Consider the following 15,059-nt stretch of genomic DNA (forward strand, 5'->3'; position numbering starts at 1 on the left):
GGGACACAAAGTAGAAGGAGGACTCAGGATATACGCTGAATAACAACCAAAGTTTTACTAGTACTTCAACACGCGCAGAGTGGGACGCGTCCCGTCCTTTTTGCGCTGTTTTTCAATATGTCGTTCAACCAACCAGCCCAGCAATCTATCTTGTTAATGTAATAGAGATATTTCAACTGCCCCTCTTCCCCACTTTATGCAATCTCTACGGCCCATAGCTTTCACTGTTACAAAATATAACCTTTTCTTCTGCTAAGCACAAGTAATATGGCCCAAACTTGAAACATAAACAGTGACTTATGTCGTGACCCGAAAGTACAATGCCTAAACCTGACCTGGCGAAACCTGTCCTGACCACAATTGGAAACACAAGTGTTGTGGTATTTCCCCAGGATCATTGACTCTACGTGCTGATGAAAGTTGTAATTGTGAAATACTTATGTGTGTGTGTGGGGGGAGGAGGGGATTAACACACCGAAATTCAGAGTTTATCGGGTAAATAAAAATTGAGCAAAATTTTACCGGGGGGTCTTTTTCGGAGTTTTTCGGATTTATTCGAAAACAGGGAACCCTACCGATAACCAAGTTATAACATAGCTAGGTATTAAATTGACACAAATTAACAGTTTGAATATTTAGTTAGTGTTAAAGTGTTATATATAAAACATTAATATGAACGAACCTTGATGAATCTTGGTTCTACTGAAGGGAGGCAAATACTAGGGAGTTTTAGGGAACTGTTTTTGCACTTCCGATACTTTACAATGGACCCTCCGGTATGAATTGCACATGCGCTAGCACAGAAGACTCGCATATGCGCAGTTTGTACCAGAGAACCCATCTTACCGTATCGGAGGCGCAAAAACTCTTCTCTAAAACTCCCTACTATAAACGGAAAGTTACGGTACTAGCACATAATAACTGAACTATCCATTCGCAAAAAACAAAAAAGAACAAAAAAAAACATTAAAAAGCAACATGAAAGTCATTACGTTTTTAAGTTTTTGCGAAGTACGGATGACGACGGTAATAATCAAATGTCAGGCTTTCGAAAACATTCACATAAGCAATGCCCACGCATTGCTACCAACTGAGAAAATAAATGAATGACGTATAGAGGGGCCTTTGCTCTCTGTACGTCATTCATTTATTTCCGCAGTTGATAGCAATGCGTGGGCATTGCTCATGTGATTTTTTTCGAAAGCCTGACATTTGATTATTGCTGTCGTCATACTACACAACCATCGCTGTATATAAGCAGCATTACAACACCGGTCCATTAACATTTATTTTGGAGCGAGAGCATTACACCACTAAAATGCGCGCTGTTTGCTTCCTATATTTCGGAGTCGCTTGGATTGCACTAGGTAAGCTATTTCAAGGCATAGACACCTTATTCTCATGCATGCATTATGTAAAAAATAATTACGTGTAACTGGAATTGAACTTGAAATTATTTTTACGTCGACGTTCGTCGTTCGCGGCATGAAGCGAGCTGCAAAATGTGTTTTACAGTTTCTGGTCCTGGGAGGCTGGTTGTCATATCTGCGATGGATGCTTACAATAAGCCGCTAGAATTTATTCAGTGGGTAATATTTTGTTCGAAATGACAACACAAAAGAGTTTGTTAATGCTGGATTTAGATTGCTGAGGATTCAAAATTAATATTTTATAGGGGTGTGAGAATATGTGTGTTTTGAGTTCGACTCAAATTATGACTGTTCGGGTAATTCGATTTGAATTTTAGATTCCTCGTCCATGGGATTTCGGATAATTCAATAAATCGATTATTATTACAGTTGGTTTAAATAGAGTTTATTCAAACTTCGAAGAATATATTTTGCCCATTGTATCCTTTTATTATATATTGTGACAGAATTGCTAGCATAATTAAACATATTAAAAGGTCTTCGGTAGCAGGAATCGCTGATATCAATTTCAAGTCAACGGAAAACCATAAGACGTAGTCTGACATAACTTTGTCTGAATTATGTTCTCAATCACTTTAACAGAGAGCAGAAACAAGCGACTGGAAGGTGTGGAAGGTGATTCCTCTTCCCAATACTCGAGATGAACAAAATCCGTTCAACTTTCGTTCCCTCCTGCTTAACCATCATTTCATTCAAAATTTACTGCCAACTGGTTAACTTTCTCGATTCAAATTATATTTTTTGACGCATTGCAACGTGGTTTTCGAAAATTTCACCTGAAACTCAGCTCCTCACATTCGCCCGTAATTCTCACGTCATTGAGATCGAGATATTGACAAATAAATAAAACTGAGAAATAATCTTCACGTCACCGAAATTTACAAACATGCACTCAATGCAAATTTTTCAATGTCTGAAAAGCTTTCCATGATGTCTCCCACGTCTTTCTTTATCAACTTCGAAACTTTAGCATAATTTGCCCGTACGTTCTCACGTGGATCCAATAAATTTCAAAAGAACCCTCTCTAATCTGGTCATCCAAACGGAGCTAATATTCTATCCCCGCCGGGTGATTCTGGTGTCCCACGAGGCAGGCACGCAGCCAGGGGGGGGGGGGGGGGGGGGGGGGAGGGGCCATGGTGCCCGGAACCCCCCCCCCTTCCCCCGAAATTTTCCATTTTGATGGGGCCTCCTCTCCCCCTCCCCCTCACGCAGCCTTTTGTCATGGGCACCCCCCCCCCCCCCCCCCCCCTCCGCCAAAACAAGATCCTGGCTACGGGCCTGCCACGAGGCTGAGTACGGTACTCCGATTCGCTTTAAGTTCTACCGCCGCCGTGGCTACTATCCGCTGGAGCCAATAAAGCTAGCCCTAGAATTGCATTGTCACGGCACTCATGGCATTTGTGCGTCTGCTATAACCAACCAATCCAACCAGGCACAGTGAATGCGACGCCACCCTGCATTTCTTTTTTGTGCGTGATTGGTGTAGCCGGAAATAGCAAACCCATTAAAGAAGGGCCGTGACGATGTAGTCTTGGCGCTGCTTGGGCGTCCCTCTTATATATAGATGAGAATACGTTTCATCCGCTGCCTAGCTCATATGCCCTAAGGTGCCGCATCAGAGAAAAGCAGCTGTGGCTTAGTCTCATCATTGTGTCCAAGTACCATTCCTTGAGAAAATCATTGAGGTTTCAGAATGCATCCTGCTGACTGTTGCTTATGTGACAGAGAAACGTGTTTCCAGGAAGCTTGCACGCTCATACGGCGACTCCATATCTGTTTTCAAGAAAGCAAGCATAAAATTCTGGCAACCCCAAAAGGCGTGAAGCTTGGTCTTACCTGCTAGCACTGAAGCGTCTGCGATCGCCTAAACGTTGTCGGCCCTTGCATGAACCCCTGCTGCCTCAACTCTGCATCCTAGCAATCGAGCTTCGCGTAATGTAAACTTGCATGTCTATTGATAATTAGCCGGTGCTGTCGAGCCTAGACAGTACTTGGTTCAAACGTTTATTATGTTCATATTTGCTTGCTCCAGTGATAATAACATCGTCTTGATAGGGGCTTACTTCTTGTCTGCTAGCTACTCTTGTTCCCATCGTTCGTTGGAATATCGCTGGCGCTGCTAAGTTTCAAATGACATTCGTGTCACTTTATGCAATATTTTCATTGCGTTCCCTTTCAGGACCACTGCAGTGGCTTGTTACATATAATTGATGGTACACTTGACACAGTCGAACATGGATAACATGGCCCCCCCTTCTGAAATTTGGCAGGACTTGCCCTGTGTAGGAAGCGGGTACCTTGCTTTTTTGCTGCTTCGTTAACCACTTCTTGTAGTCGCCATAGGTTTAGGTAGCTCCTTTCCTTTTCGAACGAGTGCGAGCGACGTATACCTATTTAGGGTGCTCGAGTGGCTCGATTATTTCTTGACACAATGACTGTTGAGGCTCGTGAGTTACAGCTGTACGAATTGCATAACTAATCAGGTGAGCTTCGCAAAACTTTGGTGGAGGTTCATCTTGTAGCTCGAAATGTGCTGGAGGTCTTGTGTATCCATAGATATCATTTTTAAACACATGGGGTTGTCGTTGGTGGACTACATTCACCTTTGCCAGTTTGGTATGCCACTGAGCCTGGTTGATTCCTTGTACTCGGATCTGGAGCTCGTCGAACCAATATATGTAAAAAAGGTTCCAGTCGGATCGTCTTATGAACAGAAATGACAGCACGTAGTCTTTAGACTTAAAGGGCACACCTACGTAAAGCGAGCCCAGACATGTTAGACCCTCACCTTTTCAGTCATATAATTCGAGGTCGTTCTTCATGATATTGCCACGAATGACGAGGTGACAAACAAGGAATAACTGAGAAAACTGAAACCTTTATTAGGGCGAACTTGTGATCAAAACAAAAAAGAAACAAAAGATAACAGCAGAGCGTCGCGGGTGTCAAAGTCGGCGTAATAGCAGGATCGAACGCTGGGGCGTGACTGACTTCGCTTGCCATGCGGAGTCCCTTATGTATCCTCGTGGGGTTCTGGAATATTAGGCGTAGAACTTTGGGTACCTAGAACATTCGGAACTCGATCAGATGAGAATGTTCTCGAACTTACGAGAACGCCATGTAGAAAGAATAAATAAAAGGATAGTCCGCTGACTGAGCAATCGAACCTAGACCTTCCGCGCGACCTTCAAGCGCGGTAACCACTCAGCCACGCACGCGCTCGCTGCCGACGCGCGTGGTAATATATGGCGGATTCCGGAACCTGAGTTAGGAAGTTGCGGCCTCGCTAATCAAAACACAAAGTTTGGTAGAATTATCAATGATCTGAAACGGCCTTCCCACTTTTTGAAGGGAGACGTGAAGTGTCGGAAAGTGCCTTCGAGTCAACAGCTTGTTGTGTTTATAATACGAGCGTCCTCAAGAACACCATCATCATCATCATTTATTTTCCTTGAGGGCTTCAGGGGGCATTATACAAGGGAGTGAACACAATAAAAACATCAACAAAAATAGTTAATAAAAAACACGCTGTAACCTATACTTGTAATTCAGAAAGAAAGAGGTTGACGGCTGCAGCAAACTTGTTAGTGTCAGTCATGTTTACAATGAGGTCAGGTAATGAGTTCCAATCGTCAATAGCAGATGGTAAAGTCGACATTTTAACACTTCACCAACTGTCTCAGGTTGTGATATAATTCGCTGTGGCGTGCTTTGCCTTTCTACTTTTCTTTTAAGGATCCATACCTTATCGATGTGTCCGTTCGTTTTGCATGAACGATATAATGTATTATTAAATCAGCATTCTTGCGATAAATGCTCACCTGTACATTTGTAACATCGACGTTTTTGTTTTGTTTTTGTTTTTTTGTACGAAGCAGTACCTTTGCATCCTTTCAATGTCTTTTTGATTCGAAGATTTTCGTTTTTTTTTAATTTTTGTTGGTTTGTTTAGAGAGTGCTGTGGAACATGCGCTGTTGCATAACCTCTTTTAAGATAACAGAAATATATCGCGCAACGTCACATCCAGCGGAAGTTTAGTGTCTCGTTCTGGCGTTGCTGGTTGCCGAGTTTTAGCCACTGCACCGGATGATCGATGTGATGCAGGTTGCTGCGACGTCGTAGATTACACAAGCGTAGTTGCGGAGGCTAGGGCACTGAAATTGCAGTCACCAGTCGGTTGTTTGAAAGCGACAACGGAGATGTTTATCAGCGTGTTTGGTAATTGGTTTGGTTCTGAAACTTTCACCTGCTATGGAGCTTCAGTTGTCGAAGGTCGTCGTAACGGGCGCCAAACATTGTCATGCATTATTTGAACTCAACATCTCTGCGTACTCTGAGTGCCACTAACGCTCGTAGGTATTGTAAGCCTCTGGTCTTCATGGCGTTAGTAGGAGCGCTTGTTTATTGTCCATGGCAACAATGCCATTTAACACAAAGTAAAATGTGATATGTGCCATCCACGATTCTCATGACTCGCCAGAGCGTTTTTTTTTTCTTTTCTTTGAGCGACATGGCTTGTTATCGGAGGTTCCTAACAACACGTCGTTGAGTTCTTGTCAATATAGTATCGTGTTTACGAAGATGAAGCATTTTCCTCACGATTACTGAGATTTTAGTTTACTGACAGCGGTAGCTAGATTCGCTGTGATTCGTTGTGCCAATTCGTAGATAACTAAGGGTTTCTAAACTACATGGAGGGTTTCTTGCTCTAGAAGGAGCTTTGGCTCCTGCCAAAGAGATGGTCAGCTTTGCCACCTAGCTTACGTCAAATACATTTTTTTTTTGTTAAATGTGTGTTTCTTTACTGCACTAAAGTTTAGTACCATCTAGATATTATTGTACATTAGGCAATTGCCTTTTTTTCTGACGGGGGGTTATCTTAAGGTGTTTATTGAGGTATGGGAACTTTATCTATATGGAAGTGTTTGAAAATAATTCAATACCTCTCTTTGTATTTTAATTGTGTGTTCATTTACCTTTAAATTTTAAATGAATTTAGAAATAAATACCTTTTTGTGAAAGTGTTTTGTGTTCGTCTTTTAAGATGTTTTGCTAGTATTCTGTCCATCAGGGTCGCTTTAATGCCACCAAATCAACTGTTCCAAACTAATTATTTACTTACCCAAACTTATCTTCTAGAAATTAGCGGCACGGAAATATATACGACCGAAAATTGGGTGTCTTGTCTCGATCGTGGAGAACTAACATGTGAAGTTAAAAGTGGACAACATGCTTCATACAACCCAACTACGGGGTCGTGCGAGTCTGGACCTGGAACAGATTGCTATGGAAGCGAAAATTATTTCGAAAGCTTGGAGAAGTGCAACGAATTTTGCAAAAGTAAGCATATAATCAAACTATTGGTGCAATACAGTGCGCGAAAACTTAAATAAAGCTGGTGCAGGCGACACGTGTTGAGCCAATGTAATATTGTTTATCATCCCATTAGGTAATTAAAATATTTTTTTAATTTATTAGGTAACTTTATAAGTAATAATCTGTACCAGAACCCTGTAGTAGAAAATATGTAGATGGTGTTGAGAAACATCATATAGTATTATTTTCATAAAGGCAGCCTTTGTATGTCTAATTTGATTACGCTTGCAAGGACATAAGCAAAGGAAAAAACAATATTTTTTAACAGCCTGGATAATAAAAAAAGGATGTTATAAAGTAAACTTACCACGGAAAAAATATTTCTGAGCTATATTTACGGCACGAAACAAATTTGTAGTTCGTGTCCGCACAGTTCTACCATTCGTCACGTGGTAGAACTGTGCGCCGCCGCTCTGCACCGCCGGCACCGCAAGTTAAGCCGAAGCCGTTCAGCGCCGCCGCTAAAGTCCCCAAGACACTCACGCCGCCGCCGCACGCGCCAGCGGTTGAACGGCTTTCTCCACGCCTCCGCCGGTAGGGAACACTCCGACGCGCCACCGCCATCGCTTTCTGACCGGCGCACAGGTCTATCACGTGGTCCTTGCGCTCTCTGAGAAGCTTCCTTTGGGTTCAAAAAGTTAGTCATTAATCTTTTTTTTTTTTTTTTGCAAAATGAACGAATATTAATAAGTGACTTTTAGAGCCCAAAGGAAAGCTCCCGAATAAGCGCAAGCACCACTTCCGCGAGCTACTGCGGGCCCAAGCTACAAATTTGTCTCGCGCCGTTAATCCGTAAATATAGCACTATAATTAGTATCTTTTTCGTTCTAAGTTTGTTCTATGACATACTTTTTGATCTAGGCTCTTTAAAAAAATGCTTCATGCCCTTAACAAAAAATAGATGGCAATCTGCTTGCAAACTGCAATATTTCTGCCGTCAGACACTTGGATATTTTCAAAGCTCGCGCGTTTCTTGAAAGCTTGAAGAGAAATTGACGTACCAAGGCGCTACGTTGATGGAAACAAAACGATGGAATGTTCTTTAATACGCTCGATTACTTTGGTATTGGAAGGTTTGCACTCAAATTAATATTTAAAAAAAAAGTTGCATAATCAATTTGCGTTATGCAGTCAGTTTGGCAAATGACAAGACTATGCTGACCTGCTGAAAACGATTGGAAAATACTACGTTAGTTCAACACACGGGAAACAGCTTACTTACGTTTTGTCACAGGTTTGCTGAAGCAACCTGTAAATCGAATGTTTATTTTTTGCTGTGCAGACATCGCACTTCTTCGGTACTTTACGAGTGTGACGTACAATGGCTCGATATTAACTCAGATTGTGTTTAATCGTTGTATTGCAAAAAACTAAAATTGCTAAGCTCGAGCGCAAAAGAAAAGTTATAATATGTTTAGGCAGCAGTTGCATCTTGCATAAAAGTATAATTTTTTCTATCTACTATAAAGCCTGCGGTCGTTTCGTCCAGATTGACTGCTAGGTAAGTTAAGGCCCCGGTGATAGAGAGAGGCGTCTAAATTGCGTCCAACAAGTCTGTCTCTCGAAGGTTCGCTCGCATTTACGAACATGGACTTTGCAACATCACTAGGAACTCGAGAACCCGTTTTTATGCGTGATTACGTTTTGAAGAATGCTCGGCGAGCGACTGCGCCTGCGTGAGGACACTAAAGCGACAGTTCCCCCAGCCGGGAGATGCGCGAAGTCCGAGTAAAATTCTGTCTTTCTTTCTCGACTTGTTTATGCATACACATCTCTCTTTTACGACAAGCCAACTGGAGTGTACGGTGCACATAACTGACGTAGCTAGCGACACACGCTAGCACAGAACGTAAAGGACGCACGAAAATAAAACCTCAGGAATTCCAATTTGTATGCTTTGCACGCCAGTGACCGAAAAATCGCTGGCGGTTGACAGAACCACTGCTCTGGGCCGGTGGTAAACAGGGAAGCGCGCAACGGATTGATGGAAAGCGAAACCTTTTCGTGCATTGGCTAAGACGTATCGGTTTAGAGTTAGCTGGCGTATAATTTGACGGCCCTTTAACACTCTAAACCACAAATTTTGCGTCAATTCCGGACGTTGTTATTTTTCTGCTCGTATTGGTGAAGGAAATCGTTACGCTTGTTGCGCATAGGTGTGCGCGTGTTATGAAAGATTGAGGCGTTGTGTTTGTACTGTCGACATACGCGTAACCAATGTAATATAAAGCGTTAATAACCCAAAGAAGGCAATGCACAAGCACACAAAGCATTTAAAAGGCATACCTGGTCATGATAATATTGCAATTAATTCAAAGGTGCAAGCGAGCTGGACAAGAATGAATATAATAATCCCAGGAGAAAAAGGGGACAAAGGACAAAGGGGACAAAGGACAAACACAAATTTCCAATCACAGCTAGGTGACTGGTGGGGGACCCAGAAGTTCCGCCTGGTTCTGGTATCGAACCAGGCCTCAGGGACCTCTACATTACCGGTGGAGCGCTCTCGACTGAGCTAACCAGGAGTTAGACGTCAGTAGAGCAAACGGGGTTTATCAGTTTCCACCAGTTTAAGTCGACGAAGGGTGAACTGCCTGCATTTTAAGGATATGATTATAATGCAATTATTACAAAGGTTCAAGCACGCTGGAGAAGAATGACTGGAAATGGAGAGGCCCCTGGTTCGATACCACGACCAGGCGGATTTTTTCGGTCGCGCACCAGTCACCCATAGCTGTGTTTGTCCTTTGTCCCCTTTGTTCCCTCTCTCCTGGGACTATTAGCATCATACTTGGTCATAATTATAAAACATTTAAGCATAATTTTTTGTGCTTAGGTAGGTATACCAAGCAGCGCAGCATGATGCAAACACCAGACCGCGGTTGAATAACGAATATACCCAAATCTAATCGCAAGTGAGATAGGAAAAAAAGTGCACAAGGTATGCTTCAATACAACACTTTACCCCGCCACGCAGAGTATGAAAAGCGTCGCTGGTAATTTCTACCAATCTGATGCCATGACGAAAATCAATTCGTAGGAAGAAACTTCTGTTCTATGCTTTCACTGCTCTTATAATTCGTATTTACCTTTCGCGCCCTTCAACACTTCATGAAACGGTTCTATTTTCAAGACTAAAAAGCCGCGTAGTATTGTCCCGGATAAAAACAATAGACTGACGTGTAAGAAAAAAAAAAATTCAACCTTTCCACTCTGGTGAAGAAGGAAGCCCAGCGGACCTGTACTATGGAACGTAAGGGCCAGCCGCAAGTCGGCAAGCCAGAATGGAAAGGCTGCCACCATCTGTGAGCGACGGCGGCATCCAGATACGTGGCTTGCCGCCGTCACTCATAGATGGCGGTAGGTGTCCAGAGTTCGGTGTTTTCATTTCTTTGCGGGGGACACGATCACAGAGAAACGAGCCCTTAACAGCTCCGCTGTAAAAAATAAATATTTGTTGAGGCGAATGGACGCCCGAGACGGCTGAAAATAAAACAAAATAAAATTGTACCTTTCGATACAGCTACTAAAGGATGACGCACTCGAGAAAGAGCACTATAACTTTTTTTAGTACACGCTCTTTGCTCAAGAAGATTCTGAACCAGAACACACCACGACAGCTGAAAACCTTAATCTTTCAGGACAGCATTTCTAACACGAAGGACGAGGCAAATGGGTTTTCAACGCCGTTCCTTTGTGTGTAGCCACCTGAACACCAAACTCCGCCGCGCACGAAATATATCAATTACTGTAGTATTCAGTAAAAACTATACTGGTGTAAGAAATGAGGCCGTAATATTTTCCCAGAATTTAGAAAACATGTTTTATATCAAATTAAGTTGACGCCAGAGGGCGAGAGCGTCAAATTACCCATAAAAAATATATGTTTTCATTCACTTAGTCAAGCTCAATACCAACTAGAGAGTAACATATGCGTAGAAACATAATATTGGGACGTTTATCGAAATGAAATTCACGAATTATTATTCCACAAGATGCTCCGAAGCCACCTTGCTCGCTCGAAATGGATGACGGACCAGGAAGAGCTCTCCACCCACGATGGTATTTTGATACCGAAACGGCTAACTGCACTGCGTTTTACTACGGGGGAATGTTAGGAAATAACAACAATTTTCTAACCAAGGAAGAATGCCAAGCAAAGTGCAGTGGTACGTATACAGTTACAAATACAATCCTTGTCTCATTTCGTATCGATTTGCATTTCTATAATTTTGAGGCCTCTTTTTCCGTCGAAGACGAGTTCTCGAAATAATTTTAAGTTTTGGATCAAATATCTGAAGGTCACTATCTTGGCAGCGTGTTCTTCGAGGGAAATTGAACGACACAAGTGAAGACGCCACTGAAACGACTACGTCCCTCTTTTAAGCGCCGTTAAGGGCAGGGCTTCCGACGCTCTTTTTGCGTGCAATTTTTAGGTCGGACAAAGAAACGTGAAGATTTATCGGTCAATGTATCAAAAATCGTTATACTTTTCAAATTTTCAAAAGTTGGTCTCGCCTCCCCCCCCCCCCCTCCCAATAGTATTTTCCGTCAATACTACAGTTGCAGCAGGAGCCCTAGAAACATAATTAAAGATAATAATCGCAGATTTACATAGTTTCTTGACTTAACAAATTATTCCCTCACCTAATGTCCGCCGCGCCTGATAGAAGTATGGGGACTAGGACACGTATAATTTCCACCCCTTTAAATACTTTTCTGCGAATTAAGATAACACTTTTTGTAATCAAATTGTTCTCAATTGATTGGTAGTCGCAGGTAAGTGAATTCAGTTTCTGCTCATTGGAAAAAATAAGCACATTAGCAAAAGATACGTAAACCTTACAAGTTGATAAGACTGCTGACTGGGCGAGTTGGGAGTTCATGTTGAATAACGTGACAGCGCACAACAAGAGAAACACTCGCTTACACAGACACAGCAGAAAAATATACACTCACTCGGTGCTGACTCACAACTCATGGATTTGTATTGTCCTTCTTCTTCTATGCAAAAAAAAAAACCCACCTCCCCTTTGTCTATGTCCTAAGAACAATATGACGGCCTCAAATGCAAATTACAAAAAAAACACAAAATAAATTTAAGAATTATTTAAAAATCAATATTAAAAATTCAAAAAGTAAAGAATCATAAAGAATTCTCACTGCTGGTGCCTAAGAGAACTTTTTGTTAAATATTCCAGCTTCCTTTGTGGAGAGTTAAAGATGGCCTGCTAACACAGTTGTCAATGTGTCCATCGATGCTTGCTGCCTCGATAATCTCCTTGGTGAGCTGATTGGGGCTCCTTCCCAGCACGGCATGTATGCTGGTCTTATGAGCCTAGAGGAAAAAAGCCGCTCCTTCCATTCCACTCAGCGCACTCCAAACTAGTGAAGAGAAGCGTCGTGAGGATGCGGCTAAAGAATTCAATCACCAAATCGTGCACGCACACAATTGAAAAGAGCTTCAATTTGCAAGTCGCAGTGTTTAAGTCCGCAGAATACCCTGATTTCTTATTGACGTCGGTCGTTGAAAGGCTCCTTAAAGAGATCAAGCAAGATGATGGCGTGAATCGAAACCCCAGGGACAAGCCAAGAAGACCGGTGGTAATACCATGCATGTATAAGTTCCCCTATAGCCTTAAGAGGCAAGCGAATAGCGTTAACGTAGATGTAGTTTTTTCAGCCCCAAAACAGCTCTACAGCGTGTGTAAAAAGGTAAATTCGACTTCAAATAACGCTGTAAGTTGCACCAAAAAGCACCGAACCTAATTTGGTCCCTGTCTGGGAGTAATTTATTCCTTCCCACTTTCCTGTGGGCGAGTGTACATAGGACAAACTGGTCAGTGTCTGAATGACCGTCTTCGGGAGCATGCCAACAACGTCGTCAACCCCAACTCTGGACATTTGGGAGTGCAATGTAGGGACTGTGGGTGTCCGGCTTGTTTGAGCAACTGCAGCGTGCTGGGAAGGAGCCCCAATCAGCCCACCAGGGAGATTATCGAGGCTGCAAGCATCAAAGGACACATTGACAAGTGTGTCAGCAGGCCATCTTTAACTCTCTCACAAAGGGAGCAGGAGTATTTAACCAAAAGTTCTCTTTTTGTAATTTGCTTTTGAGGTCGTCACCTTGTTCTTAGGACATAGAAAAAGAGGAGGTGGGTCTTTTTGCATAGAAGGAGACAATACAAATCCATGAGTTCTGAGTCAGCGCCGAGTGAATGTATATTTTTTGGTGTGTCTGTGTGAGCGAGTGTTTCTCTTGTTGTGCGCTGTTACGTTATTCAACATAAACCTTACAAAATTTTTATTCCTCTAATTTATGAGCTAAAAATCTATCTCACAAGGTGGCCCTCGAACGCCAGGCCGATCGGAATGATGTTTAAGTAGTGAAATCTACCGTCGTTATTTCTTGCACGGAAAGAGCGCGAAAGGGAGGAGCACGTTCTGTAACATAATTCGCGCTTCTGCGGTCTCTGATAGCCCTCTGCCTGTTTGGCCGAAGAGTGGTGAGGACACGGCATCATAAAAGACCACTTCACATCTGATAAATCAACTTGTTTCTACCCCGCCACCCCGAGTACAGAACCAAAACGTGCAGGATCTCAGGAGCTCACTCCAGACGAGCGGCTTATCGTAGCATCTCTTTCTACACTGTGCGTAAACTCAGGACGGGTTGTTTTAACATTACCCCAAAATGACTGTAGTTCTTTTCACCGAAGGTCGAGGCGCAGCCGACGCTATGAGCTGATGAGACTTATCACACAGTGCAAAAAGAGCACCATCATGGTGTTCGTCATGTTTCTGTACGTGTTCTATTATCTCTCAATCAACCATAAAAAGGAAATACTCATTTACTTGCGCTTCCAAGGCTGTTTGATTGGTCCCATTAGCCGGTAGCGTTGGCTGCTCGGACACAAAGGGGCTCTGGAATGACGTCTTTATTTATTTTATTGGCGCCTCCCATACTCTAAAAAAATAAGCTCCCGGAATGTTTTTTTTCCCCTTTAAGGTTTAGATTCATTGAAACGACAGTGAAAAGATGCTATAAAGTTTGGGTTATTTAATGTAAAGATTATTTACTTGAAGGATACGAGTCCTTTACTGTTTGCAAAACCAGTTTTTATTGCATCGATTGTACTTCGAAATTTATGTTCATATCTACCTGTTTTTGCCCCTAAAACAATGTAACTTTATAACTCTTTCTTAATTCTTCAACAGGTTTTTCATTGCTCAGGAAATTAAATTAAATCTCCCACTTTATGGATGATGATATAGATTTCTGCCGTCGCAACTGAAAAGTCCCAAACGAAATTGACGCAAACTCGGAAGGGATATATAGTTATTCCATAAATTACAGTAGAGAGATAATTTAAATAAAATATATAACGGCAGTGTCTATATCACAAGTAATAAAACATGTGTTTTATTTTTGCCTCGAGTGCTTTGTATTTTGTAATGTACTAGGGTTTTGAGAAGTATTTTTGGGAATACATATCAATATTTAGAACGTGCACTTTCATATTATCAGTGCATTTCCTTATAGCGCTCCAACATGTTTATACAAACTTTGCAAACAGTAAGTGAACTTTTAAGATCTTTAGCTTCTGCATCAAAACATCAAACATTAAATGAAGACAAATATATGAAAAAGCGCCGCCGTTAAAAAAATAAAACAATTAATAAAATAATTTGTTGAAGAACTTGAAATACTCTAGTCTTACAGGTTAATCATTTTGTCGCTGTTTTTTCTTCTCACATACCTGGCCAATTGGACAATACTAATTAAAGGAATTCTGGCGGTTTTCAACTGAGTTTAGGAATTTGAAATCCTGTTTGTTTATAGCGTTTTTTTGCACGGTCGTTTATAAAATGCATTCAACCAAGCAAGTCTATACATGTCCTCAGAACACATATTGCCTTCATTTTAGGAATTATTTAGAGTATTCCTATTACAACCGACGCTTACGTTTGAAGTAAACAGCCAGAAGTATTTTTTTACTTACAGGAAAACAAACCACCCACTAAACGTTTTTTAGAAGTGCCGAGATGGGGAGGGGTGCTTCACAAAATAATTGCTTCCCCCCCCCCCCCACCAAAAAAAAAGAACAGTAATGAAATATTTCTAGTACACTGAAGGGTCGCTAATAAAATCGATCTTTTAAGGTCAAGCGAAATAGTAGCGGTAGCACGGAAGGCCTACACCAGCCCCGCTACAAAAACATGCACCCTCACAGCGCCAGCTGAAGGGT

At 42.0% G+C, this 15,059-nt stretch overlaps 1 protein-coding gene across 1 annotated transcript; it reads left to right on the top strand.

Moving 5' to 3' along the window:
• The first annotated feature begins 1,318 nt into the window (after positions 1-1,318).
• LOC120850845 (BPTI/Kunitz domain-containing protein-like) lies at positions 1,319-14,057 on the top strand. The gene is made up of 5 exons (XM_040223513.1): positions 1,319-1,367; positions 5,049-5,078; positions 6,574-6,774; positions 10,806-10,979; positions 14,029-14,057. Exons 1-5 carry the CDS (start codon positions 1,319-1,321, stop codon positions 14,055-14,057), a joined length of 483 nt encoding a protein of 160 aa, XP_040079447.1.
• Positions 14,058-15,059: the final 1,002 nt, after the last annotated feature.

The sequence above is a fragment of the Ixodes scapularis genome, unplaced genomic scaffold, assembly GCF_016920785.2.
Source record: "Ixodes scapularis isolate PalLabHiFi unplaced genomic scaffold, ASM1692078v2 PGA_scaffold2__306_contigs__length_199485367, whole genome shotgun sequence".
In the NCBI taxonomy this organism is placed as follows: Eukaryota; Metazoa; Arthropoda; class Arachnida; order Ixodida; family Ixodidae; genus Ixodes; species Ixodes scapularis.